This window comes from Arabidopsis lyrata, assembly GCF_000004255.2.
Source record: "Arabidopsis lyrata subsp. lyrata unplaced genomic scaffold ARALYscaffold_6, whole genome shotgun sequence".
In the NCBI taxonomy this organism is placed as follows: Eukaryota; Viridiplantae; Streptophyta; class Magnoliopsida; order Brassicales; family Brassicaceae; genus Arabidopsis; species Arabidopsis lyrata.
Genome location: NW_003302550.1, coordinates 1,678,914 through 1,706,085, shown reverse-complemented (window position 1 = coordinate 1,706,085; position 27,172 = coordinate 1,678,914). Strand labels below are relative to the sequence as shown.

Here is a 27,172-nt window from a genome sequence, read left to right as displayed (position 1 = left end):
AATGTTGATTCTAGACGTGAATTACTAAACCATCTTCTTTCGGTTCTTCCGTTGAATCTCTCTGACCTTAGGTACCTCGATCGTCGCCGGGAAATTCATCGGAGGTATTGAAATTGAATCAAGCTTCGATTGGTCAACCGATCTATTGATTGGACTAGAGAGGAACGCAGCTGAAAAGCTGTATGATCTATCTGCTTCCGAATTGAGTCTCCATGGCTAGTGGAAGCAGCAGCATCGGAATCGATGGTTTTTTTGAGAACGCGGAGGTGACTACGAGTGGAAGACCAGTGCTTCGTCGCAATGAGGTCGAATGTTTCCTCCTATCCTCCGTCGATATAGATTCCGAAGATGATCCGCCGCGATTCACCGCTTTGAGGTCTGGGAATCTAATTCTAACAACTCATCGTCTCATATGGATTCCTTCTCAATCAAACGGAGCTGTTCCTTCTTCAGTTCCTCTCGCCGCCGTTACTCATATCTTCTCCCATAAGAAATCAATCAAGTCTATGTTCCATTCGCCGAGAATCCGATTTCAAGCGAACCCTGGTTCGATTGTTGTAACGATTGTCTTTAGGGGGAAAGGGGATTTTGATGAATTTTTGACGAAATTGTGGGAATGTTGGAGAGGCAGAGCATGGGAAGAAGAGGAGAAGAGCGAGAGCGAGACTTCAAGGTCAGGATCTGGAACTGTTGCGCAAGGTTTGTATGGAAACGATGGAACGGTGAGGATGGTGGGATTGGCTGGGATTTTGAGGAAGGAGCAAGAACAGTGGGAGAGCACAGACAAGAGCTTGCAAGATGCTTTTCAGGATTTGAATGCTCTTATGGTACTCCCCTTCTTCTGATACCAAGTTTCGAAATTTATGGATAGATGATATGCCTGGAACATGTCTTGCTGATGCTTAAATTTCTGGTGGTTAATTTGTTCTTTGTGATGCGTGATCCTTAAGATTACTCTCTCAGTCTGTAGAATGAAGGGATTGTTATTTGATTATGGGTTTTTGTATTGAGGTCAATTTGTGTCTAAACTCTATTACTCTTATTGGGTTTACAGAGTAAGGCTAAAGAGATGGTGAGTCTGGCAGAAAAAATGCGGCAGAAGCTTTTGTCTGCTCCTAGTAGTCAGAACGGTTCAACTGATGATGAAGAAATGGGGTCTAAAGAAGAAATGCAACAGTGGATGTTGAGCGTTGGTATTATCTCCCCAGTTACAAAGGAATCTGCTGGGGCATTGTACCACCAAGAATTGTCCCGCCAGGTTCTCTTCCTTATATTTTGCAACAGAGATATTTGTGTTTGTTAGCTTATCTTGTCCGTGATTACTTTGAATGAGATGTTTGGAATATGATTTTTTTTGTTCGATGATTCTAGTAGCGAACCGTTCAACTGATTGATTAGCTTGGGATATTATGCCCCGGGAAATTGTGTTAGAATCTGGGGAACATCCTTCAAGTCCTTAGAACTACATGATTTTGAGGTTGACATCCTTATTTGCTACCTGCAGTTGGCAGATTTTGTCAGAATCCCATTAGAACAAGCTGGGGGGATGATCAGCCTTACTGATATGTATTACCACTTCAACCGAGCTCGTGGGACAGGTTGGAGCTTCACAAACTAGAATTATTTGATTCCGAGTAGTTTATTCTATTTTCTTTGCTTCAGCCTGTAAATTCGAAATCTTTCTTTGCACAGAGTTGATTTCTCCAGACGATTTGTGGCAAGCTTGTACCCTCTGGGAAAAATTTGATGTGTATGTATTTTTTGAATACTTTCTCCTATAAGTTCGAATGTTAAGCATGTGCATCCAATATGTAGAAATAGTGATCTGTCATGTATTTTTGTTTGGGTAGTCCAGTAATGCTGCGGAAGTTTGATAGCGGTGTGATGGTCATCCAAAACAAGTCTCACAGCGACGAAGAGGTATTCTTGAATCTCATATTCTTAAGATTATTTATTCCACTATAACTGCGTTGAGTACTCTCTCTCGATGTGCTTTTTACTTTTGTTTCCAATTACCTGATGAAATATCTTTCTGGCCATTTAGGTTATGAGTAGAATTAAAATGCTTGTGACAAAAACTGAAACTCTTAGAGTTGGAGTCACTGCTAGTGATGCAGCTTTGACGCTGAAGATCGCTCCTGCCATGGCTAAGGAACATCTACTAACTGCAGAGACCAAAGGTACCAAATCCAACTCCAATCAAAGCCTGCTCGTAGAGAAACATGTATCTATCAGATTCATACGATACTCACGTTCCCATTTGTTTGAACAGGTTTGCTATGTAGGGACATGAGCCCAGATGGGCTTCGATTCTATTTCAATCTGTTCCCCGAGATCGATCCCACCAATATCCATATGTAGGTTAAATATATCAGACGATCTATTTTCTGTTGTGTTGATCTTAGAGAACCTAATTAACATTTGTATTTGCCTTCTTGCATTTGACAGAGTCAAGGACTTTGGGACGTACGGTGAATGGATCAAAGCGACCAGTTAGTTGTCTGTATGACAAAGCTTTTTGCTGTAGACTATTTGTAATAATAACACATACAAAATATACAAACATAAATTTGGATTTTTGACTCAAAAATGCCAATAATTTTTTTTTGTAATTGTTCAGACGTGTGAAATTGCATGCAACAGTATTGAAAGAAACTGATTTTTTTTTTGGTTCAATGCAGTTTCTGGATTTGCTATTGTAGCCCACTTGAAAAATAATTAACTCGCTCGAAATTAGTTACGACAATTGGAAATTGGCTTTCTCGTAACTGATCTCAATCAGGCTCCACATTCCCTTGGATCGGAAGAAGTTCTCCATGATTTCACTCTAGTGATCCCAGTGCCCATCGGATTGAGGTAGCTTCATCTTCTCGTCGGCCATCTTTTCTCACTCTTGATCTGAAGCTGCGGCTTCTCTCTTTTCTCTTTCTTCTCATACTTCCGGTGACTGAAAAAATGAAGAAAGTACAAAAATTTATCAATTAACAATATAGGAGAGGAGGAGCAACATGTCTACTATCTCCATCTTTGCCTTGTGGTGTATGTTGTTGGTCTTTATCTGAAAGAATCAGAGGACGACTAGTCTCAGTTTCACTCTCAACTTGTTTATTCCACTCAAACTGACAAGTCAACACAATGAACATAAGAACAAACAAAAGCACCCATGATCTCGTCATCTTGCAGGTACAATGGTCTTTTATTTGATATTTTCTAATCTGCTAGACTGCTACATAACAAAACACCCAACACCACAACTCAAAATCACAAACTAACAACAGTAGAAAAGGATCCAAATCACAGTAATCTTTGAAAATTCTATTTACAGGAACTGTACAAAAAGATTAAACTTTCACATTCCAAAAACTCAGAATCAAGCCAAGAAGATTTCTACTTCCATGGTTCCAAATAATAAAAAATCCAAATCCAGAACAATAGATTCGATAAGAACAAAGACGATAAGCCATAATTAAGGTTAATACAGATTAGACTCACCAGTCGAAATCTGAAAGCATGAATCAATAGTGGTGAGCTCTTCGTGTTTTTGCCTCAAAACAGAGAAGAAGAAGAAAAATATATAAAAGAGGAGCTAGCAACATGTATACTATTTCACTTTTTTTTAGAATTTTTCAGCCAATCAGAATGCTCTATTTCAGACCCACTCGCACAAAGTGCGCGTTGCGCGAGTGAGAGCAATTCCTGAAGGGGTTTACCTTTAGAAATCATGCCTATTTCTATCGACGCACTTCTCTCCAAAATTTCCATCGCGTGACTTATTAATGTTTTTTTTGTTTTTTTTTCCTCAAAACCTTATTAATGCCAATATAAACCGAACCGAAATTAATTGTAATTTCAAAACCAATGTAAACCGAACCGAAATCAACTGTAATTTCAAAACAATGTAAGCCCTAGATGTAATCCCCTTCCATCTGACAACCATCTCAATCCAAAAGAGCAGTTTCCAACATGAGGATCCAAGAATCTTACGTGTAGTGGTCAACAATCTCATCGTCAGGTTTGTTAAATTTCTAGCAGCCAAATGCTTCTCAGCAAGAGCTAAACCAACAGCATTTGCAATACCTTGTTCAAGAGGACCTGCATCTTGGCAAATACAAACAATGCTATATTACAAAGATCCAAGAGAAGCAGAGAAAATTTGGTTTGATGCAGTTAGGGATTTGCTTTTGTAACCACTAGCCACTTGATTGATTGAAAAAATAATCCCATAATGTCTGCTTACCAAAACACAAATATTTGAGGAAAAAGATTCCATTTTCACATTTCACAATATCTAAATATCTTATATATCTTAAGCTAATTAACAAAGCTTTAACACTGCAAGTTTACTGTAAAAGGGTAAACAAGTGATGGATTGGAATTAATGAGCTTCAAGGGCTTCAATCTCGTACCGAATGTCTTCCAAATACTCATTGATGCTAGTCACAGCGTCTTGCACTCCTCTAATGGCCTCCTTTAAAGCGTTATCAAACTCTGCATCCGCCTCTGCTTCCTCTGTTCCTGCAGCTTCAGTAATCTCATGAAGATGCACACACTCGTGCTGCATCGGTTTCTTGAATTTGCAGTTCTCATGTGTCAGCATTCGTTCTGACGGCCTCCCTGCCTTCTTCAGCACCTGTATTGTGACGGTCTGCAAGAAAAGGAACTATAAAGTAAGAAACTTTGGTTCAACCATTGAGATATCTAGATTAGAGTAAATGGGAATAAAACCAGATGCAATTTCTGCTTCTCTTGAGTTTGAATGTCGCTGAGAAGTTGAGCAAGATCAGCTCTACCGACTTCTGGATTCAGAAACTGAGATTCCATTTCGCGCACCTGCATTTTGCATTGTCATCAAAGGCTCAATCTTTAACAAAATTGTGGAATTAGTCAATAAAAAAAAAAAAACACTCAGACAAGATCCATACTTGTTTCGAACATTCACTGAACTCCGTTGTAATCTCGCTGCACAGCGTCTGATAAAGTGCTTCAGCACCAGACTCCACATATTCTGAGAATCCACTGATAACCGAATTGTACACAAAAGACAGATTGATGGAGGAATCAGTGTACATATGAAGTAACCAAACATGTAAATCTACTAATATCAAAAAACATCTCTTTCTTACTTTTAATACTATTTGTCTCAATTTAACATCTTACAAAGACATTCACCAAACCCAGGACAATGGATCATAGGAGATGGAACTTAAGAAAAATTAACTAAAAGCATAACAATCCGAGAGTGAGATTTCAAATAACCAATCGAACCTTTTGAGCTTAGCGTAAGCCTGAGCTCGACGCTGCTGAATCTCCAGCAGACTCCGAAGCAGAACCAGGGTTTGCGAGGCGACGCCGGAGCCTACCGTGGAACTAGTAGACCCGCCGCCGGAAACGCCGCATTCGATTTCGATTTCTCCGGAGAGGGAATCTCTGATGGAGACCTTCTTCTGGAAATCTTCGGCACTCATCCTCCGATCCTTTTCTCCGACTCTTCCGTCTTCTCAAACACGACAGAGAGAAGAAGAAGCAAAGAGAAAGTTGCGAACTACCCGGTTTAATCGATTTTACTAAATTGAACCGTAATTTGATTCATCGCTTTGATATCGAGTCCGGTTGAGGCGGTTCTTCGGTTTTACCCGGTTTTCTGGTTTCGAATTGAATTTCTGCTGCTTGTTAATTGTAAACCAGACCACAGGCATTTTGGTTCGCAATTCCGACCAATCTGGTCTGATTTTCAAAATATAGTGCCTTTAAACTAGAAATTTTAACTTTTAAATCATCTATTACATCATTCATTGAGAAATCTTTTAACATTTTTGCAGCAAATGAACTTCAATCCAAATTGACAAATAGTTTCGAGTGTAACTAACAAGATGTAGAGGTTTTTATTTACCATTGAGCAAACACTGAAACAAATACAATTCTAATCCTTATTTTGACGCCACCTACTCTTCAGTAACATACCTGTTCTTCCTTGCTCCCAATGCAACTCTCTGAAACATATCCCCAAAATTGACAAACAAACAAACAAAATGGTTAAGTATTTTGCAGTAATAGTTTACATGCTTTGATCTAACTCTATGCAACTATTTATCTTCTTAACTGAGAATATTTTGGTGTAGGCTTTGATTCCGGTGAGGAAACGGATGTAAGTCGGCTTCATAGATCCGCTAGCCGGTATTGCCCTTATGTTCGGGACAAGGTACTCAGCCACCTGCAAAAGCATGTGTAATCATGAAACATGGGACTAGAGATCAGATATCATTCTTTTAATTGTATGCTAAAAAGGAGTAGAGAGATTTTTGTTTCTTACCACTTCAGCTGGCTCTGCCAAAACATTAATGAAGAACTTGGCCTGCAATAGACAAGATATTAGAGGGAATCTCTTGGCATGGAATCTAAATATTGTCTCAGTGTAAAGTCATCCAACTTGTTTTGTTGTTGCTCCGGACATGAGCAGATCAGTTGTGACCATTCCAGGCTGCAACAATAATCCAGAGAAAACACATTAGAATTATGATCATGTTTAGATCTTGAATTCATTCAAATTATTCAAATAACTATAATCCATCCATTCTATTCATCTCTATGCGCATGCCTGTATCAGTGTATCTAGGAAGATAAAACACACTAAAAACAACCAAAAATGAATTAAGCAATATATCTTGTATACATACCGATAGATTGTGCACCACGACATTTTTGACATCTTGCATCTGCAACTCTGCCTATGAAAGACAGAAATAACTAGAGAAGTTGTTATATAAGGAAAAGGGAAAATGAAGACAAGTTCAACAGTTATAAATTTGGCATTACCTGTAATGACTTTGTCAGGTGAACAACACTCCGTTTAGTTGCACCATATGCAGCAAATCTGTCAAACGTTAATCAAGAAAATGCTATTAGACATTACAGACAAGAGAAAAGGATTTACTAAAGCATGTTCCCAAGAAACTTTTAATGAATCTAGGAAACCTGGGTGTTGGTCTCCCATCTGAACCAGCTCCATCAATATTGAAGATATGACCACCTCGAGATTGGGTCAACATCATATTCATTGCCTATTAATCATGAAAACATGTCAGTCAATCCAACTGATAATAACGTAACTCACGCTGAATTCATCTCCTTATATACCTCTCGGCAACATAACATGAGACCAAGAGTGTTGGTTTTCACAACTTCACTGCATAAAGATTTCAAAAAGTAAATGACTGAAACCAATCACAGAGAAACCAACGAAGAGAAAGATCAAGCTTAACACAAAGCCTCACATAAGATCCTCATCTGAGGCCTCTGCCAAAGGTTTAAAGCTGTATGCATTAGATCCCGCATTATTTATCTGTATCATCTCAAGACAGTATTAAGACATCTATGGTTACAAAATTGAAAAGGAAACATAATAAAATACTCTGAAAAAGATTAACACAGATGACACCAACAAATCAATAATCGTCATAGTTGAGAGTACTGTACCCAAATGTCAATGTATTTAAGATTCTTCTGACTATAAGCTACGAGTTCCCTCACATCCTTCCCTTCCCTAACATCACACTTAGTTCCCTACTAAGAGAAAATGGTTTAAGCATTACATTTCATGATATCTTTAAGCAAAAACCTTGCAAGATCACGCGAATGGAAAAGAACAGTAAAAGAAGGCGGTACCCACACATGCTCCCCAAATTCTTCTTTAAGACTCTGAACAGCAGACTCAACTCGTTCAGCTACAAGACAGGAACAGTGGGAACTATTACTTACTTGCATGTTTCCTTAATGACACACCAACTCTAGAAAAGGTCTTCAAGACAACAACGGGGACAGGTTCTTACCTGATCTAGAGCAAATCACAACATTGTCGCCTGCTTTCAGAAACTCTCTAGCTAATGCATATCCAATACCTGAAAATTTCAATAAACAAAAACCAGTATTTAGAGATACAATGAGATAATGATTTCTGGCAACTCAAAAATATACTAAAAACTCGAGTCAATTGATACAGACAGAGTGAATGAAACCTTTGGTTGAGCCAGTGATCAATACGTTATACGGAGGCGTCATAGGTTCTCTTTTCCCTGAGATACGAGCTTCCATCGCCGCAGACGGCGGAGTAACCGAGAGATTTTGGCGCGTAACAACGATAGTTGCGAGACCGAAGCGTTCTGTCAGTAACCGACGCCGGCAAAGAGGAGAGAGAAATGGAAGTTGAGTGACATTTGTGACGGAGGAAGACCGAAGCCTAAGCAACGGAGAAGAAGAGACACTGAAACCACTCGAAGTAGCCATTACAGAGAAGGTCAGAGAGAGAGAGACAGAGAGATTGCGTAAGCGAGTAAGAGAGTAAAATGCCACGTGGCGACGTATAAGATGATAATAACCCCAATTACTGTTTTTTTTTTTTTGATCAAACCCCAATTACTGTTTAAAATACATCAAAGCCCCTAAAGTTTTTGGACTTTTATGTTTCTAACCCTACGCTATTGTTTTGCCCCATAAATGACACTGACTACTGAGTATGATTTTTCTATCTGCTTTGGTATTCGAGATCGTCCAAAGCACAACATACAAACCAAATCCGCCTGCGAAAAAACCTACAGAGAGATTCAATTACTTGCCCTTGGACCGCCTGCGCCGTCCTCCAAGGAGTTTAAGCATGTTATCAGTAACATCAGGTCGATAATCTGCATGGCCAGTACTATTATCAGAGGTATGAGTCAACCAAGCCAAGGCCTCAACAGCTGCATCTTTCTCAGCGAGCGTTTTATTCCTCTGAGGCTTCCCAACGAACTGCATTCCTTTAAACTCCACAAGTGCTCTGAATTCGTTGGTCTTGAGATGTTTTGTCTTGTACTTTGGAGGTGAGTGTCCAGCTCTCATCAAAAGTGTCTGAAGGAGACTCTTCGGGTTTGTCCCGTCTTTGGAGTGTTTGTTCTCTCCTATTTGCTGTTGGCTTGGCCTCTTTGTGTCACGGCCAAAGACAAATCTGCCTTCGCATTGGTCTCCAGCCACGAGCTCTTGAACTGCAAGCATGAGGTACTTGCCTTCTTTGTGGATGTCCATGCTTGGATCTTCAAGCTGAAAAATGCAAAGATACTAAAGGTGTTAAAGAGCTGCACTACAAACTTTTTTTTCCTTTTAAAGTTGAAAAACACTCGCCTTTTTTTGAAGAAGCTTATCGAGTTCTTCCTTCAGCTTTACATAGGAATCAGCCAAATTTGGATCCATGAAGAAATCAATGTACCCGTCAAGCATTTTTAGATGTCCCACCTGGAAACAACACAAGATTCAACCCATTCAATTCCGAAATATCCATAATGTGACTCGTGTAAGGGTTAAAGAGAGGAAAATGGGAGAAATCACCTGTACTCCAGTGCTCAGTGCACCACCAAAAAGGATCAAACTGGAATCAGGGACACCAGTGGAGTCCCGTATGAGCACTGCATTGACCTTTACTTTCTCTCCAAAGACTAGCCAAGGGTATGGAATTGTTGGGAACCGCGAATTAACAGAATTCTGAAACAAAGAAACCGTAAAACCATTTAAATACAAGATGGCCATATCGAGAGACTCAAGTAATGATGTTGGGAAATATGATTGAAGAGGCTTACCGCATATAGCGATACTTGGCCATCATCCATTGTCTTGAATGACATGGAAGTCTCTCTGTGCTGTGCAAAGAAAAAGGACAACAAGGTTATTTCACCAAACTCTCTGACACAACAAAGGAGACTTAGCCAGAGACATGGACTTACCACAACAGATGCTATTCCAGGGAATAGGCCAGAGCAAATGACAGCACGAACCAGAGACTGGTTGTGACTTAGCTTGTTGTTGAGAGTTAAATCATCATGTACTAAGCCAGCTTCTTTCAGAATATAGTTGAACTGCTTCCTTAGAGAATGTATCGCCTGAAGCGTCTGAGCTGACAGGAAATTCCTCCAACAGAACTCATAAGCCGATCCTTCTCTTTCAGCATCTTTCCACCCTTCAAAGGCACGAACCAGTGCCATATGGTCACTATAGTCTTTGGCTGAGAATCTCAACTTGGCTGATAAAGCTAACTAAAATAAAACAAGGGATCATCAGATGTTCTCTCAGTTTGCGAGATTAAACCATAGCATTCTCCATACAAAGCTATATCCATCTATCTGTTGGCTTAAAATTGACTATTAAAAACCACTCCTAAGTCCTAAATAAAATGCAAAACACGAAATGTTTATGATAAAAATAAATGTTCATCCATGAGTTCTTATACTTACGTCTTTTTTGTCTTGAGGTAGAAGGAAAGGATCTCTAACACTTAGCCCTGATACAATTGTCAGGATCGGATCAAAGCAGCGGAAGATGGCACCCATTATCAGCATTTTCCCCAGCTTGGGATCAACAGGGAGAATCGATAAGAGTTTTCCTAGTTGGAACAGGTCAAAAAGAAAGCAAGCAGGAAAGTCAGTCATGATACATGTAGGTATAAGAAAAAGTTGGACTATTTTTTGTACAGGACTTCGAACACAAACCAAGATCCGTTAGATTTTCCTTCTCATCCAGTGCTCCGATCATTTTCAGGAATCCAATAGCATTTTGAACCTGTCATGATACTTAGAGTTAGTTGGACTAGTTTCAAGACAATTAGAATCATATCTTCCACATACAAAAATTCTGATGATTAATCAAAGTTGTTACTAGTAACATAACAATTGGCGAAACCCTCATTAAGGCATTTATCAGTCACTTACAGCCAAAGACTCTGGAGCCTGAAGTGCAGCTGACAAGAATTCTGCAATGCTTTCAACCTGAAGACTTTTAATTTGCAGGCAGAGAGAGTTTAAAGGAGTTCTCAGAAGTTCAGGAAGTTGATACTCCGCAAAAGCATCATAGACGCATTTGGGGTATAGGTGATAGCATTCTCCCGGAAGCAGACGCCCAGCTCTTCCCCTTCTCTGAAGGCCAAATAGAGGAGAAATGTTGGACATGCCAAATGAGAAAGCTTTATAGCTATCAAAAGATGCACCAGAAAGTAAAGTAGATGTTTCTGAAATTGCAACAATGGTAATAATGCAATCAAATCACTTAGAGGAGTCAATGTTCTGAAAGCAAATATAAGAACTGTGCAAAACACAAGAAGGATATATCTGTACGATAGGTTTTAGCATAAGGAATCCACCTGTCGAGCAGAAGCTTGAGATATCCAGGAAGGTAGCAAACAAGGTGTATTGTTCAAAGCATCATAGGTGGTCTCTTTTGCCTTTCCACAGTCAACCACAAAAACTACATCGTTTATTGTAATACTAGCTTCTGCCATGTTTGTAGCAAGAACAATTTTGCGAATATTAGGAGGTGCTCTCTCAAAAATGAGTCTCTGCGGAAACATCAAAGAATATGTAAATATGGGAATCAAGAAGCAGAGGGACACATGTTAAATAGATTACAAGTAATACTTCTCCAGAGTCAAGGCTCAAATTGAAAGGAAACAAAGTAACACATGAGGAGATAAGTCAACCTGTTCAGCAGTTGCCATTGAACCGTGGCACATCAATAGCAAGACCCTATTGGGATCCCCCAAGAGAGGATGGGCTTTAATTTGGTCGCTCAGGGATCTGATATCATCCCATCCTGTTAAAAATACTAACACAGCACCTGGACGTTCTTTTCGGCATATGTGGCAGAGAACAGCCTCAATGAGATTAAATCCTATGCAGTCAGGCATCCAAGAAGAAAGTGAATCACGTGTCCTAGAGTTATAGCTTTCAAAATTTGACTTGCTGAGAGCTTCCTGCAATTTTAAAGAAACATAGGTGAACAATGTTACTGGAAGATTTGGTCTGCTTAGCAAACATACGTGACCAACAGAAACACAGATTAGTAAAACTTGCAAATTAGAGTTAATTATAAGGAATTTCCACTTAACGTAAAAAGATTAGCTAAGTACCTCAACAAGAGTAGTGATCAGGTTTTTTCTTTTGCGAGGCATTAACTGTTTTTGCGTTTTCCACGTCTTTTCTTGGCCATAATCATCAACTTGATTAAAAGAGGTCAACTTATATCCCGTTATTTCCAGTACATCCTCCAAAAAATGTGCTTTCACTGGATGTGTGAAGCCCTGAAAATATATATACATTCAAGGCTTCACAGAGAAACAAATAGAAACACGGAAAGCATGCTGAATATCTAGAGTGTCAAGACTATTGAGGAAGAACATTGTCTTACAGGGATGTGAATGGTAGGTGCCCCTCCATAGTAATTAGAAAAGAGTTCAGCATTCAAAGTGGCACTCATGAGAATCAATCTCAGATCTGGACGCCGTGGAAGAAGCTCCTTCAACACTATAATTAAGAAATCTGCAACCAAGAAGTGAGGGGCATAAACTATTATGAGACTTCATTTGCAGAAACCTAAACATACATCAGATATATAGAATATGTACCTTCATTCATGCCCCTTTCATGAATCTCATCAACAAAAACATGTGTTACGCCATTCAAATTGCGATCACTAAGGAGCCGTCTGAGTAGGATACCACTTGTACAAAATAGAAGGTGGGTATTCTTTCCTCTCATTCCTTCTAGACGAACTTTAAACCCAACCTATCAAAAATTCTCTGTTAGGTATGAAATCATGAATAAACAAGCACCTTTAAACAAAGTTTTAGTGTTAATTGGAGTAATCAGACAGCTTTTGAATTGATGCTCAATTGAAGCATAAGCATCTTGGCTAACCGTTTCACCAAGAGGTTCTCCTCTCTCAGCTGACACTCTTTCTGAAACTGCCATGGCAGATATTCTCCTAGGTTGTGTACAAATGATGTTGCAGAATGCTCCCCGACCAGACTCTATCTCTGATTCCAAAATGTATTGTGGAAGCTGAGTTGTCTTACCACATCCAGTCTCCCCAGATACAACAATCACCTGAGAATATTGAGAGTTGAGCTCAAAAAATTAATTTCCATGCATTGCTGCAATGCAAAGATATCCAGCTCTAAAAATTCACCTGGTTCCGAGCAATAGCTTGAAGAAGTCTTTCTTTGTCCTTGAATGAAGGCAAAGATTTCCGGAATTCCAGCATCGTCCGTCCCTCAGGGGATTCCTATTATTCAATCAAACAACTACTGCTTTAGCAGAAAGTTGTTGATGAAAAGATAAGAGGGGTGGAGTAAAGATGACTTCGTAATACCTGCCAGGTTCTCTGCATATTGCGCATCCGCATACTCCTCCTCTGAAGTACCTTCTCCATAACAGAACCATCGAGAAACGAATCAGAATTTTCATCGGGAAGTTCTTCAGTCTGTTTAGGAGGTTGAGAATCTGCTACACATTCATTAGCCTTTCCTGAGCTTAGCTGCTGTCTATCAAGGTGTTCCTGAAGGAGTCCCTCTACCCTTCTTTGCAAACTCAACGGAAGCACCACCTGCATGATGAGATGCATTACAGTTTCAGCATAAAACTACAAACAAAAATTGTGCCTTACGATTTCAGTAAACCAAGGGAGGCACTGTTACCTCCCGTTGTGGTCGCTTATCATCCAAATCTGGTCGGTAGTTAGGAAGAGGAACCTTGCTTGCAACAACCACTTTTCCGTAAATTTCACTGTTAAATTGGAACCAAGAATTGGGTGAGCACATAGCGCAAACAAACAAATAGGTTATTTGATTCCAATAAAGGACTGTTTTCTATACCTGTACAGTCCCATCCTCTTAGCAAGACTTGAGATCTGCTCATAATCTCTTCGATCCCTTTTGTCTCTGGAAACAATTTCTTGTTCACTATCATTGGCCAGCAGAATGCCTAACTTCCACTTCCACTCATCAACATTGGCCACAGAAGATGAAGCCTATAAAACCAATTTACGCTTGTATCAAATCATTTCCCAAGGATAAAGGATCAAACAGAAATTGTTCAAAAACTCTCCTTTACATCGTCATTCCACCAAACAATCTATCAACAAACACCTAAAGTTCCCATTTTGAGAAACTTATCTAAACAATTTACCAACTTGAACAAAACACGAACCTTATGTTCCTCGAACTCACACTCGTACTCATCATCCGAGAACTGTTCCGCAGTGTGCCCGATGAAACGACGACATATCGGGTCGTACAATCCCGTAACACCATCACCATTACGACTCGAAATCAGAAACGCCGGCGAACTAGTAGAGACCGGACCAACGATATAAGACCTGCATAAAGTTGGATTTCCTAATAGAGAGCGACTATGATGAATCTTGGTCGTCTGCCCCAAGAGGAGGCTTATTCGTTTTGTGAAACGCATTCTAGAAAACGAAATGGACGAAGAGGCATGGTTCTCAACCTCGCCGTCTTCACCGTTCACTTCTCGTTCTCCGGCAAAGGAATTTACTTTCTGCTTCTCTCAGTGCCCAATTCAACTGGGTTCTCTCCCAGACACAGATTATTGGTCAGACAAGATCGATTGAACTAAACCTTTCAGGTCTCTTTGTCTTCGAATCTAAAAGGGTTTAGGGTTTATGGATTTTGTGATTTGTTTGGACCGGACTATTTTTTGTTTCTTATGTTCAGGCTTATTGAGTTTTTTTTTTAATTCTTGTCTCAATAAAATAGAAATATTTGTCTCCAATAAAAACTATGATATAGAGGTCTTAAATATGACATCATCAAACTTTTTTTTTTTTTTTGAATTTATACATCATCAAACTTTATTAGATTGTGTAGAATATATCACTGTTACATAGTATATAATATCCATTCTTCGATTTACACAACTTCTATATCATTCTGGTTTGGTAGAAGAAGATGATGATGAAGAAGGAGACGAAGAGGAAGAAGAAGGAGAAGAAGAGCAGAAGGTATAAGAAACATAAGCTCCAAGAGCAAAGATAACAAGAGCAGCCACTCCTACATTCATCATCAACTTCTTCTCTTCACTTGTTATCTCTTTCCTCCTTATTTTCTCTATTATCCCTTTCCCCATTTTCTTTTCCTTCTCCACCAAGTTTCCTATTTTTTCTTCCGCTGACTTCACCACCTCGCCTACTCCAAACCCGGACTTGAGACCAGACCCGGACTCAGGTTTGGGAGTAGCTACGGGCCCGGATTTTGTATAGACCACTTCTGGAAGCTTCATTTCTTCTGGCTTTAGTATCTTCTCTTTTCCTCCAGATTCACCAACAGACTTTCTCTCCTGGATCTTCTTTAGTTTAGCTTCTTCCGAAAGCTTCATATCCTCAAGCTTCCTCTCCTCAAGCTTCCTTTCCTTAAGCTTCCACTCCTCAAGTTTCTCTCTTGATTCCTGAAGCCTCCTTGCCTCAGCCTTCTGGTCTGCTTTAGCTTCTTCTAGAAGCTTTGCCTCAGCCATCTCCTTTGCTTTAGCTCCTTCTCGAAGCTTCCTCATATCAGCCTCTTCCTTTGCTTTAGCTTCTTCTTGCAGCTTCCTAATTAGCGCCTCTTTCTCTTCCAGAAGCTGCCTCTTCTTCTGCTTAGCTTCTTCCTCTTCCATCTCTTTCCTTCTGGATTCTTCTAACAACCTCTTCTCCTCTAGCTTCGTCGCCTTCTCCAGAGCAGCAGCTTCAGTTTTAGAAGCTTCTGGAAGATAAGCCACCTTTGTGATCGTCTCCTTAGGCATGGTGATGGTGAGGACATTGTTCTTGAAGCTTCCATGGATCTTATCCACTAGACAATTCTGTGGAACAGTGAACACCTCGTTGAAACGGCTCCATTTTCGATTAGCCAAGGGACGTTCTCCCGTGATTTTTATCATCTTCGAGCTGTGCACATACGTTACTTTCATTTGCTCCTTTGCAAAACCTTTAAAAACCAATTCACATTAGAATTAAACAACCATAAAGTAGTCCAAATTACTATTTTGTATACCAACCTGGAAGGTCAATGTTGAGAATGGTGGCTTCAGGTTGATCTTTCCATTCTGATTTGGGGACGAAGTCCTCGTACTGAACCCCCAAGCCTGTTCCTTTCTGTTGTTGTCTCGCTGCCATTATCAATTATTTTCTTTCCTCTTTTCTTATGAACACTTTTGAATTGGTTACTTTGAGCTTTGATGATATTATTAGGTGTTTATTGCTCTGCATATAAATAAGACTTGAATTTCTGCAATACTTAGCCATTTTCTCTTCTGATATGCAATGGATATTCCTAGTTTTGCGGCTATGTCTTCTTGATCATCAAAATCTCTTCTTTTGTCTCAGGTCATCATTCATATGTTTCTTCTCCTACAAAGAAAGCATAATGATCTCTTGCTTTCTTCTCAAGTTTATTATGCCTTGTGATTTGTGTTCCCCAAATGACGTCAGTTTTAATCAGTTGAGAAGTATGTTATTTCCTTTTTTACCAAAATTTACCGGAATCAGTATATTTGATTCAGTTTCAAGAATGATAGATTTCAGAAGAGAATAATTGTCTGTAAAATTTCAAGAACCTAAATAGAAGAACGTTCCGGTGTAAATAACCAATAATGTTTCAGGTTGCAATAACTCTGAACATAACACGACACAGATTCAGGGTCTCTTTTGCTAGGCTAAGAACTAAGAAGAACAAAAAAAAAAACTCACTGGATCAGATCAGATAATCGAAAGAATCTATCTACTCCAAGCTTTTGTAAACTTTTCATCTTCTCAAAAGTCGGCTTAAGCTACACAAAAAAAAAAAAAAAAAAAAAAAAAGTTACCAGAAGAAATGTCAGATTCTCACCAATTTCTGTAGAGAAATCAAAACGGAAGTTGAAACTGGTGATGATACCTTGGGAAGATAAACAGACACAATGTAGCAGAAACAAGGACTGTGAATAAGCAGGGCTTTGTGCTAGTAGCAGAAGCTGAGGTTGACCTGTTTGCAATCAATAATAAGGGGTTAAGAACCTTAATCTTGTGTCAGAGTATACTGCAACAGATGAAACAGGAAGCTGTGTGAAGCATTTTACCTAGCAACAATGCTCGCAACAGACTCAGTTTCAAGACCAGACCCGTAAGCAAATAGCGGGTCATAATGTGAATCTCCGTAGCTCATAGGCAACTGCTCTGTGTTTCTGAACCATGTAACAGGAAGTTTTCCACTGAAGCCATGGTCCCCAAAGAGAGCATCAGTGATACCTTGGCCTTCTGTTCCTGGTAGCCACGCTGCAACCAATGCCTCAATCGATGCAACGTAAGGTTCCATCACTATTGGTCTCCCTGAAATGACCACAACCACACATTTGACAGCCTGACAAGTGGAGCTGATAATCGCTGGACCGGGGTCAAGCATAGTTAGCTTGTCGCTGTCTCCAGCTGTCTCTGCATATGGAGGTTCACCAACAGCAATGATTGCATAAGAAAAGTTGTTCGATTTGATGAATTCCGCATCCGGGTTTTCACGGAAGACAACTTCAGTGCTTTGATCAACAGCTGATTTTACAGCGCCAAGAAGCGTAGTCCCTGAATCAGAAAAAAGGTACAGTATATTCATTGAGGAAATGATCGTCAACTATGTCATTCATCTTTGCTCAAGATTTTTGTTACAAAGCATAGACAGTCACAGACAAGATGATAGAACTTGTATAATCTGCAATCAGAGTTGCACAACGTACCTCTCGTGTTCTTGTTACCACTAAATCCTTGCCAAGTTATGGTCCAACCACCACACTGATAACCTAAATTATCAGCGTGAGTGCCAGCTACTAGGATCTTTGAAGTCTTCCTGGGAAGTGGGAGCATAGGATTGGTTTTGTTCCCGTTTTTCAGCAGCACAAGGGATTTTCTAACAGCCTCCCTTGCCAAGTCTCTGTGTGCCTAATAGAAATTGAGAACATTCCATCAAGACTTTGTAGTACTTGCAACAGATTCTAGCTCAGGATTATTAGGCACTGACCTGGCTTCCCAGTTCATTGGAAAAGCTGTAATCAGCCAAAGGGTTCTCAAAAAGACCCATGGTGAACTTGACAAGCAGGATTCTTCTAACGGCATCATCAATCCGAGTGACAGGAATTGAATTATTCTTCACCAAGGACGTAAGATCATTGACAAACTCGGTAAAGTTGAAGGGGACCATGACCTGCATGTTATTTCATTAGCTAACACAGACATAAGTAACATTTTCCTATTTCAGTCCAGGAATGTCTGTGAAGTTTGAAATACCAACCATATCAATTCCAGCTTGAATTGCAGCCCGGACGGAAGCTGTGTAGTGCGTATGCGGTGGTGAGGAAATCTTATCAACACCTTGCCAATCCGAGATAACAAAACCCTGCACATCATAGAGATGATAAGTTGGAATTAGCATTCAAAATCAACTTCTTGATCTAAGAATTCACAAATGCTCTATAAAAGTTCTATTCAAGACACTACAAAATACATATAGAAAGAGTAATATTCATTCAGAAAGACTACTGCCAGAACACAGAGCATGTGTGTTGAAGTTGTGGCTGACATCGAGGAAAAAAGTAAGCAGACCTTAAACTTAAGGGTACCCTTAAGATACCCTGTGATAAGCTCAGTATTTGCATGCATCTTCTCACCATTCCAGCTGGAATATGAAACCATCACCGTGGAAACACCTTTGTAAATTGCATCAGCATAAGCGGGCATGTGAACGCTAAGAAGACCGTGTAAATCAGTCACAGTGTTGTTCTCGTTTACTCCGCGGGTTGTCCCACCATCTCCCACGTAATGCTTGGCACAGGCTGCAACTTTATCCCTATCAAAATAACACGCATGAAAGAACGAACACACTTTTGTAAGGCTCATACAACACAACCAAATTAGCAAAAGCCTCACCTGCCACCAACGAATGGAACTCCGTGCTTATAGTTGGAAGGAGGCTCTCCTTGTAAACCAAGTATGACATCCGTCATGTCTTCCACGACTTTGTGATCCTCGCTGTAGCTCTCATAACACCTACCCCATCTTGGATCTCTACAAACCTACAAAAAGCGAGTGAGAAACAACTTTAACAAATGTCCAGAGTACCAAAGATATGAAAAGTTATAGGATCCAGAATACAGAAAATTTACTGCAATGCAAGGAGCAAATGTGTATGGAATTCCAGTGGCTCTGACTTCGACTGCAGTTGCTGCTCCAATCCTCTTAACAAGATCAGGATCCCTGTGACTCAAATCTATCAGCAGAAGAAATATAGACAGCATTCATAAAAACAGAGATGGGAAACATGCAAAATCAAATAAACGTAATAGCTAGTACTTGCCTGGTGGCTCCAAGACCAACATTGTGAGGGAAAATAGTAGCGTTATAGACATTGTTATGCCCGTGAACGGCATCAATGCCGTATATCATAGGAATTCCCAAACGACTAACTAGAGCTCCCTTTTGATACTCATTTATCATATCAACCCAATTCTGAGCAGTTGCCTCAGGAAGTGGAGCACTCCCCCCACCACTCAATACACTGCCTGTGCAGAACAAAAAGACATCTTCAATTTTCAAGTTTCACAAATACAGACACTGAATACCAAGTCAAATTATGCAGCGTATCTAGTTCTTTAATAACAAGATGATGAGAGACTTAAGTCAAATGAAAGCAAAAACTGAATGAAACCCTCAATTCACCTACAAACTCTGAACAATACCAATTCAATTTTCTAAAGAAACCATCCAAGATGTCCAAAATTAGAGAACCAAAAAGTAGTTTAAGCATGAATCATTCCACGTTGTGACCATAAATTAAGATGACAGAATGAGGCATAAACATAAAGAAACCTAAAGAAATGGCCTGTGATTCTATATGCAAACAAGCTAAAGTATTGAAGAACATAAGAAATAAATGAACCAACTAAATTAGCGAACCAAGTAATCAGATTTCTAGAAATCTCCAAGAAAGATTGTTCTTTTACATACCGATGAAGTAATCTCTCATAATGTTGACAGTAGCAACACTTCTATCAATCTGCACCATCTGACCAATCTTCTCTTCCAAAGTCATTCTACCAAACAAATCGGCAACTCGATCTGACACCGCCTGTTTGGGGTCCTTGTACAACACATACTCTCCATCCCCATAACAAGAAACCCACACACACATCCATAGAAGAAGCCCAACGATTCTTACTGAATCTCTGCTCATCTTCGTAACAGGGGAAACCTCTGGAAAAACAACAAAGACAGAAACTCAAGATAAGAAAGACTTGTCACTTCTCAGCTTAGAAATGTCTTTAAAAACAAAAGAAGCACCCAATTTAAAGATACCTTGATGCTTATCAGCAGGCAAACAAGAAACAAATAAAGCAATCTTTATTCATCAGTGACAAGAAAGAAGAAGAAAAAGTAAAAACTTTATTGAGATTTACTGTTCCAGTTTCAACAGAGATTGAACAAACCCACGATTCCGTAAGTTATCTTTTCTTTCTTTTCCCAAACGAATCTATATACAAAGTCTGCCTAATACAAGATTCAAGCTAACCAAAAAAAAGGGTAAAAGCTGAAAACATGAAACCAGAAGAAGTTCACATTTCCGCAAGATCCCAACAGTAGAGAATGGAGGAAGAAAGAAGAACTTACAGGTGAGTTAGTTAGGCAGAGCAAGACCAGAAAATATCTGATTCTTCTTCGCTGAGAATTTATATGAAGAAATAAAGTGAAAATAAAAAGAGTAGTTAATAAACGCTTTTAAGCAGATTGAGGAAGAGAGAGAGAGAGACGTTGATGCGGTTTTGTGTTGTTTTATTGGGACGTGGGGTTGGCTCACGTTTTTCCACAAAAACATCTGTCTGCATAACGACGAACAAAGCGGCGTCGTTTCCTTTTTTTTTTTTCTTTCAGATATATTTATTTTTTTTATTACTGAAAAAATATCGCACTTGCTTTAACGCACCTTGGACACGTGTCAGTAGGCGGGGGAATCAGATTCCTCGACTCTTATCTCACGCTAAACCGGAGATACTACGCCTCCGGCCACCGCTACTTCTATCTCCATGGCCTCCGTCGCGTACATCTTCTGCAGTCTCCGAGCTACTCCAGTCGCCGCTCTGTATATCCACCGCCGTAAAAAACTTTCCTTTTTCCTCTCCGATTATTCTTCTGTCGACTTTGTCTCCATCCTCGGTTACATAGACGTTGTGAAGTTTGTTAGCTGTGATTTTTCTATTGGATAGAATCTATATATAATAAGAGCATTAGATAAAGTTTCTGACGAGCTTAACTGATTCTAATTTTGTGTATCATCCGCATTGCTGCTGATTCTTTTTCTCTGGCTTCAAAGGTTGAGGCTCATAGATTATTGGTTTGTGTTTTTGCTTATGAACACATCCTGATGTTCATTGATGGGAAAGAATAATGTCTCAGGAAAGAGCACATTTTTCCAAGGTTCATATCTTAATTTTCATGTTATAGAAACATATGATTTCAAGAGTATCTACTTGTACCTCATGATAAGCCTTGCCCCTTCATAATTGTGAGGCCTTATTATTAAGTGACGGGAGGAACTGAGGAATTATTGTGTTTAAAGCCGAGAATCTGTTTGATATGGAAAGATCTCTTGCGGTTCTCTTCTTGAGTTTCCAAACTCCAGTTGAGATCCCTGATGTTAGCAAATGGATTTCTAGAATATGACGACATCTGATGCTCGGAACAGAAAGCTTGGTCAGCCAATGATTGAGCCAATGTAGGTGTGTCTTCTCGCATTAGTCAATTAGACGGTTTCTTACTTGTGGATGTGCATCCGTTTATGTTTCACTTGGTGCACAATCATATATCTGATATCGAATTGTGCTCATGCAGCTGTGGGATTTAGTGGTGGCGAAAAGATGCTCAATCATATATTTGATATCGAATCTCTGTTCTAAGGATCATCTGTTCTTGCACGTCCTTGAGTTGGCTATACTGGATGAATTGATCGAGTGTTGGATGTTTACTTGATCTTCTTCAGGAAGTGGCAGAGGCGGTGAACATACATCAAACCAAGTCTCATACACATCATAGTGAGTGTCTTTGCCACAAATCATATCTTCTTGAACATCAAACTCGTCTCCACCATAATTTGGTTGCAGGTGCCAAGATTAGTCTTAGTCTAGGTTTTGATCTACAATAAAAGCTGTGGTCGGCTGGAGTAATTAGGGTTAAACATAAGGACGAAGACAAGAATGTGTAGATCATGTGATTTGTTAAACCTTTAACATGTGGATGTTTTATTTTAATGTCTGCTCTTTAATATGTGGGTTTCGTTTGCATAGTTTTTAACCTCCGGGTTTTATCTTTCAAAATTAATAAATGATGGGACCATTTAAAAAGGATATTAGGACTCCAGAAAGTAAATTGATTTTATGGAATATCACCTTTTGACCTCAAAGTTTTAATATACTAATTAAATACCCTTCCATTGGAAAGAGTTTTTCTAATTCGTTGCCAAGATTGAAGAAGAGGGTGGACTTGCAAAAACAAAGTTAATTAAAAGAGAGTTAAGACAAATCTCAGCGCAAAACTCGGCGGCGATAGATAATCAAAACAAAAGAAACGCGTTTTTCAAACTGGTTCAATCTTCTTCTTCGTCTTTCTTCATCGTCTTCTTCTCTACAGACTCTTGACTCTCTCATTAAATTAACAAATGTCCCTACGGTTTATGCAAGTGTAGTGCTATTAAACTATCCCTTTTATTTTCCCACCCAACCCAATTTATTTTCTCATTCTTTCTCTTTACTCTTCAGATCTCTCTGTTTCTTTCTCTTTGTTGTTGCCTGGGGATGATTTCTACTCTCTCTGGGTGTTTGGTTTCGTTCATTGGCGACTTTCTCCTTTCTGGGTTCGTTTAAAGTCACGATTTTTCCGATACCCTTTTGATCTTTCTTGCTATTTCTCACCTCTGTATAAGCTAGCTCTCTGCTATTTTCCCTCACCCAAGTTGGGTTTACCAGTTCAGCTGTGTAGAAGATATTGAATCATCTGAGAAGTCCTAGGTTTGATGTCTGATGGTTTAAAGATAGAAAGGATTTGACTTTTATCACATTAGGAATGAGATTGGATTGTTTTGAGGTTATTGTGATCAGATCTTGATGCTATTTCTGGAGAAAGAGATTAATAGAAGTTTAGATGGGTAATACTTGTGTTGGACCAAGCAGAAATGGCTTCTTGCAATCTGTTTCAGCTGCAATGTGGCGGCCAAGAGATGGAGATGATTCGGCTTCCATGAGTAATGGAGATATTGCAAGTGAAGCTGTTTCAGGTGAGCTTCGATCTCCATTATCTGATGAAGTCCAGAATAAACCTCCTGAACAGGTCACAATGCCCAAGCCAGGGACTAACGTCGAGACCAAGGACAGAGAGATTCCACCTGAAAGCAAGCCTGAAGCGCTAGAGGAGATAAACCTTGAGTCCAAACCAGAGACTAAGCAGGAGACCAAGTCAGAGACCAAGCCGGAGACAAAACCTGATCCTCCAGCTAAACCTAAGAAGCCTAAACACATGAAGAGAGTGTCAAGTGCAGGGCTTAGGACTGAGTCAGTGTTGCAGAGGAAGACTGAAAACTTCAAGGAATTCTATTCCTTGGGAAGGAAACTCGGACAAGGGCAATTTGGGACGACTTTTCTATGTGTGGAGAAGACTACAGGAAAGGAGTTTGCGTGCAAGTCGATTGCTAAGAGGAAGCTATTGACTGATGAAGACGTTGAAGATGTGAGAAGGGAAATTCAGATAATGCATCACTTGGCTGGTCACCCCAATGTTATATCCATTAAAGGAGCTTATGAGGATGTCGTGGCGGTGCACCTTGTAATGGAGTGTTGTGCAGGTGGCGAGCTTTTTGACAGGATCATTCAACGCGGTCACTACACAGAGAGGAAAGCGGCTGAGCTCACTAGAACAATAGTTGGGGTTGTAGAGGCTTGCCATTCTCTTGGTGTTATGCATCGAGACCTCAAGCCCGAGAATTTTCTGTTTGTTAGTAAACACGAAGATTCCCTCTTGAAGACGATTGATTTTGGACTCTCCATGTTCTTTAAGCCAGGTTTGCATTCACTGTTACTCATCTTAAAACATCCACTTCCGGATTTGGTCTTTAACGTGAATAGTGTGATCCTTGTCGATCAATGATATCTGAACTCGATTCCCTTCCTCCTTGCAGACGATGTTTTTACAGATGTTGTTGGTAGCCCATATTATGTTGCTCCAGAAGTTCTTCGAAAGCGTTATGGCCCTGAAGCTGATGTCTGGAGTGCTGGAGTGATTGTGTACATTTTATTAAGCGGAGTTCCTCCATTCTGGGCTGGTAAGAATTGTATATAGACAGATAAGAGATTTGTCACTTTTCCTAACTAGGCTCTGAACAACATCTTTAATTTTTTTGTTTCTTTGAACATTCAGAAACCGAACAAGGTATTTTCGAACAGGTTCTCCACGGTGATCTTGACTTTTCGTCCGATCCATGGCCAAGCATATCTGAAAGTGCAAAGGATTTAGTGAGGAAAATGCTTGTCAGGGATCCCAAGAAAAGGTTAACTGCCCACCAAGTATTATGTAAGTTATTTTGATCTAAAACCTTTCTCTTCCAGTTAGAGCGCTGTGATCTCTTTCTGTTAATTCCATTGAGCATAGATTTCACTACATGAATAAAGTGTGTTGTTACGTAGACTGCATATGTACCATCGTTCTATCTCTTATGGAGTTGTGCTTCTTCTCAGGTCATCCGTGGGTTCAAGTCGACGGCGTGGCTCCAGACAAGCCTTTGGATTCTGCTGTTCTGAGCCGTATGAAGCAGTTTTCTGCAATGAACAAGTTCAAGAAAATGGCTCTTAGAGTAAGCAACTTTTCAATGCTAAACAAAATTTAAAACCATATGAAAAGAAGTTCCTGTCATCAACATAAGATAGCTACATTTACCCACTCTTCTTCTTGGTATGTGGAAAGAAAGAGACGATGCAGATTAAGTTTCTCTCTTTATGCCTTTTGCAGGTCATTGCTGAGAGCTTATCTGAAGAAGAAATAGCCGGCTTGAAAGAAATGTTTAATATGATAGATGCGGACAAGAGTGGTCAGATAACTTTCGAAGAACTGAAAGCAGGACTAAAACGAGTAGGGGCGAATCTCAAAGAGTCCGAAATTCTCGACTTGATGCAAGCTGTAAGTTTTAACCCGCTTGCTAGTTTGTTATCCGAGAATGAAAGTCCCCCATATACTTGCAAATCTATTTAATCCAGCGTTTCTCCTAACTATAACTATGGAATGGGCTTGTTATAATCCAAAATTACTCTGCTGGTTCTGGTTATTTACTTCTGCGTTTTTGCTAGGATATCCAAGTAATCTGGTATCTCTCTCATGTATATATAATTCAGGCTGATGTGGACAACAGTGGAACAATAGACTATAAAGAGTTCATAGCTGCAACATTGCATCTAAACAAAATAGAGAGAGAGGACCATTTGTTTGCAGCCTTTACATACTTTGACAAAGATGGGAGCGGCTATATCACCCCGGACGAGCTTCAACAAGCTTGTGAGGAGTTTGGTGTTGAGGATGTCCGCATAGAAGAACTGATGCGCGACGTTGATCAAGACAACGTAAGTTCCTTTATACCTTTTATCATCTCATCCTAATTTTAAAATGACTTGAATACTTCTCAAAAATGATCAAATTTCAATGGATTATATATCATTTTACTCATAGGAATCTCACTTATATGATCCTCTTATTTCCTTGCATTGTTAAAACTACACTCCCCTTGCAGAGTTTTCATGTCTCTTCTCTCTGAAAAACTTGGCCGAGTGAGTATGATTCTTGTTAAACCTAGGGGAATAGTAGAAACTCTCTTTCCTGGAAACGGTGAAGTAAACCTATGTGTTGTAACCAATGTTGAAATCGGTTATGGATTGATACATTGGAACCGCTAGTATCCCATGAGAATTTCTTCAACAGCTTCTGAAACACTTGTTTAGTAATTTGGTTGAATGTTGGGAATGTTGAACATTTGAATTGTTGTTTGCAGGACGGGCGAATAGACTACAACGAATTTGTGGCAATGATGCAGAAAGGAAGCATCACAGGAGGACCTGTGAAAATGGGTCTAGAGAAAAGCTTTAGCATTGCTCTTAAACTCTAGTTTCAGTCTATTCAAAAGAACAAAACTAAAGCCAAGACAAAGAGTTTTCTGATAATATACGATTGATTGTTGTTGAAGACATATATGCACACAGCCAAGATTTCTCTTCTTGCCCTCTTCTGGATTCTCTCAATCTTTTGGATGAGGTTTTGTCTTAGACTTGTTTTGGAAACTTTGTTGTATTGCGTTACTTCTTGAGCAAATATAGTCTTCTAACATTTGGCCATCGAATCTGCCAGAGGTTAACAAACCACTATTTCTTGTCTGTAAATTCAACGAGTCATAAAACTTGAATACGATTTGGGGAAGATCTTGATGGAAGTGTTGGAGAAAAGAACTTGACTCAACTTCCTAATCCTAAACACGTATTGATTTGGAGATCTTTATTTTCCTTCCATTAACATAATTTATTTGGTTTGTGACTGGAAAAAACCAAGGATCCACCTTGTAATTTGGAGGCAAAAATTAGAAAGGTAAGAAGAAAACAAAGGATGTAATTTATCTGTAATAAGAAACAAAAACTAAATTATGAACCATTAAAAATTTAAAACTTAACCAAGTGTTAAATTTACAATACGTGAAAAGCATGTTAAACTTATGACACCACAAAACTTCAGACCAAAAGAACGGGATGTTAAGTTGATTTGTCTTTAACGTATTTAAATTTAACACTTAGTACAAAAATAATTTGTATAGTAAAAAAATAGTTTTAAGAAATTAGTTTACGTAGTAAAAATATTTGCAAAAAACCCATAAAAATCAGTCTAAGTGTTAAATTTACTTGCGTGAAAAGCGGTTGGACTAATAACACTCATTACGGACCCGTCGGATTGGACGGGATGCTTAGTCCGGTTTGTTTTCAATTGCATTGAAATTTAACACTTAGTTTTTCTTAAGAACAAAAATATTTTGTATAGTAAAAAATAGTTTTAAAAAATTAGTTTACATAATAAAAATATTTGTAAAAAAAACTTAAAAATAGTCTAAGTGTTAAATTTACTTGTGTGAAAAACGGTTGGACTAATAAAACCTCTTACGGACCCGTCGGATGGGACAGGATGCTTAGCCCGGTTTGTTTTCTATTGCATTGAAATTTAACACTTAGTTTTTTTTTTAAAATCAAAAATAATTTGTATAGTAAAAAAATAGTTTAAAGAAATTAGTTTACATAATAAAAATATT

General features: G+C 39.2%; 7 protein-coding genes across 9 annotated transcripts; 2 read left to right on the top strand and 5 right to left on the bottom strand.

The window, feature by feature from the left end:
• LOC9307194 (vacuolar protein sorting-associated protein 36) lies at positions 1–2,676 on the top strand. Its single transcript, XM_021020326.1, has 8 exons — positions 1–827; positions 1,055–1,258; positions 1,505–1,598; positions 1,693–1,750; positions 1,851–1,920; positions 2,045–2,180; positions 2,273–2,357; positions 2,449–2,676. The coding sequence occupies exons 1-8, from the start codon at positions 213–215 to the stop codon at positions 2,495–2,497; spliced, it is 1,311 nt and encodes a 436-aa protein (XP_020875985.1). The 5' UTR covers positions 1–212; the 3' UTR covers positions 2,498–2,676.
• Positions 2,677–4,174: 1,498 nt separating this feature from the next.
• On the bottom strand, positions 4,175–5,657 carry LOC9307193. Its single transcript, XM_002871077.2, has 4 exons — positions 5,266–5,657; positions 4,923–5,016; positions 4,726–4,830; positions 4,175–4,645 (listed from the first exon to the last, which is right to left on the bottom strand). Exons 1-4 carry the CDS (start codon positions 5,463–5,465, stop codon positions 4,376–4,378), a joined length of 669 nt encoding a protein of 222 aa, XP_002871123.1. The 5' UTR covers positions 5,466–5,657; the 3' UTR covers positions 4,175–4,375.
• An 89-nt stretch (positions 5,658–5,746) lies between these two features.
• Positions 5,747–8,330, bottom strand: LOC9307192 (chlorophyll(ide) b reductase NOL, chloroplastic). Its single transcript, XM_021020346.1, has 13 exons — positions 8,013–8,330; positions 7,827–7,895; positions 7,663–7,721; positions 7,474–7,560; positions 7,272–7,339; positions 7,135–7,183; positions 6,973–7,058; positions 6,814–6,871; positions 6,675–6,725; positions 6,428–6,478; positions 6,311–6,352; positions 6,101–6,211; positions 5,747–5,990 (listed from the first exon to the last, which is right to left on the bottom strand). Exons 1-13 carry the CDS (start codon positions 8,278–8,280, stop codon positions 5,943–5,945), a joined length of 1,047 nt encoding a protein of 348 aa, XP_020876005.1. The 5' UTR covers positions 8,281–8,330; the 3' UTR covers positions 5,747–5,942.
• A 35-nt stretch (positions 8,331–8,365) lies between these two features.
• Positions 8,366–14,530, bottom strand: LOC9307191 (DExH-box ATP-dependent RNA helicase DExH3). The gene is made up of 19 exons (XM_021020252.1): positions 13,998–14,530; positions 13,664–13,818; positions 13,487–13,574; positions 13,162–13,395; positions 12,979–13,074; positions 12,708–12,896; positions 12,416–12,575; positions 12,199–12,329; positions 11,921–12,091; positions 11,492–11,764; positions 11,156–11,350; positions 10,728–10,931; positions 10,509–10,578; positions 10,254–10,402; positions 9,747–10,055; positions 9,603–9,662; positions 9,355–9,507; positions 9,151–9,261; positions 8,366–9,069 (listed from the first exon to the last, which is right to left on the bottom strand). Exons 1-19 carry the CDS (start codon positions 14,256–14,258, stop codon positions 8,602–8,604), a joined length of 3,477 nt encoding a protein of 1,158 aa, XP_020875911.1. The 5' UTR covers positions 14,259–14,530; the 3' UTR covers positions 8,366–8,601.
• A 121-nt stretch (positions 14,531–14,651) lies between these two features.
• LOC9307190 (protein RESTRICTED TEV MOVEMENT 2) lies at positions 14,652–16,293 on the bottom strand. Its single transcript, XM_021020339.1, has 2 exons — positions 15,840–16,293; positions 14,652–15,769 (listed from the first exon to the last, which is right to left on the bottom strand). Exons 1-2 carry the CDS (start codon positions 15,955–15,957, stop codon positions 14,736–14,738), a joined length of 1,152 nt encoding a protein of 383 aa, XP_020875998.1. The 5' UTR covers positions 15,958–16,293; the 3' UTR covers positions 14,652–14,735.
• Positions 16,294–16,375: 82 nt separating this feature from the next.
• Positions 16,376–20,905, bottom strand: LOC9309243 (beta-glucosidase BoGH3B). Of its 3 annotated transcripts, none has more exons than XM_021020276.1 (13): positions 20,780–20,905; positions 20,467–20,675; positions 19,807–20,052; positions 19,157–19,361; positions 18,966–19,056; positions 18,730–18,875; positions 18,406–18,649; positions 18,095–18,199; positions 17,825–18,007; positions 17,544–17,745; positions 16,899–17,391; positions 16,718–16,804; positions 16,376–16,610 (listed from the first exon to the last, which is right to left on the bottom strand). In XM_021020276.1, the coding sequence occupies exons 3-13, from the start codon at positions 20,030–20,032 to the stop codon at positions 16,586–16,588; spliced, it is 2,007 nt and encodes a 668-aa protein (XP_020875935.1). In that variant the 5' UTR covers positions 20,033–20,052; positions 20,467–20,675; positions 20,780–20,905; the 3' UTR covers positions 16,376–16,585. The 3 variants fall into 3 exon arrangements, with proteins under 3 accessions (XP_020875935.1, XP_020875936.1, XP_020875937.1); XM_021020277.1 differs by having other exon boundaries at positions 20,467–20,517; XM_021020278.1 differs by lacking the exons at positions 20,467–20,675; positions 20,780–20,905 and adding an exon at positions 20,155–20,346.
• A 1,459-nt stretch (positions 20,906–22,364) lies between these two features.
• Positions 22,365–26,243, top strand: LOC9309241 (calcium-dependent protein kinase 1). The gene is made up of 7 exons (XM_002873127.2): positions 22,365–23,902; positions 24,020–24,163; positions 24,259–24,411; positions 24,576–24,691; positions 24,847–25,014; positions 25,227–25,451; positions 25,877–26,243. Exons 1-7 carry the CDS (start codon positions 22,990–22,992, stop codon positions 25,988–25,990), a joined length of 1,833 nt encoding a protein of 610 aa, XP_002873173.1. The 5' UTR covers positions 22,365–22,989; the 3' UTR covers positions 25,991–26,243.
• Positions 26,244–27,172: the final 929 nt, after the last annotated feature.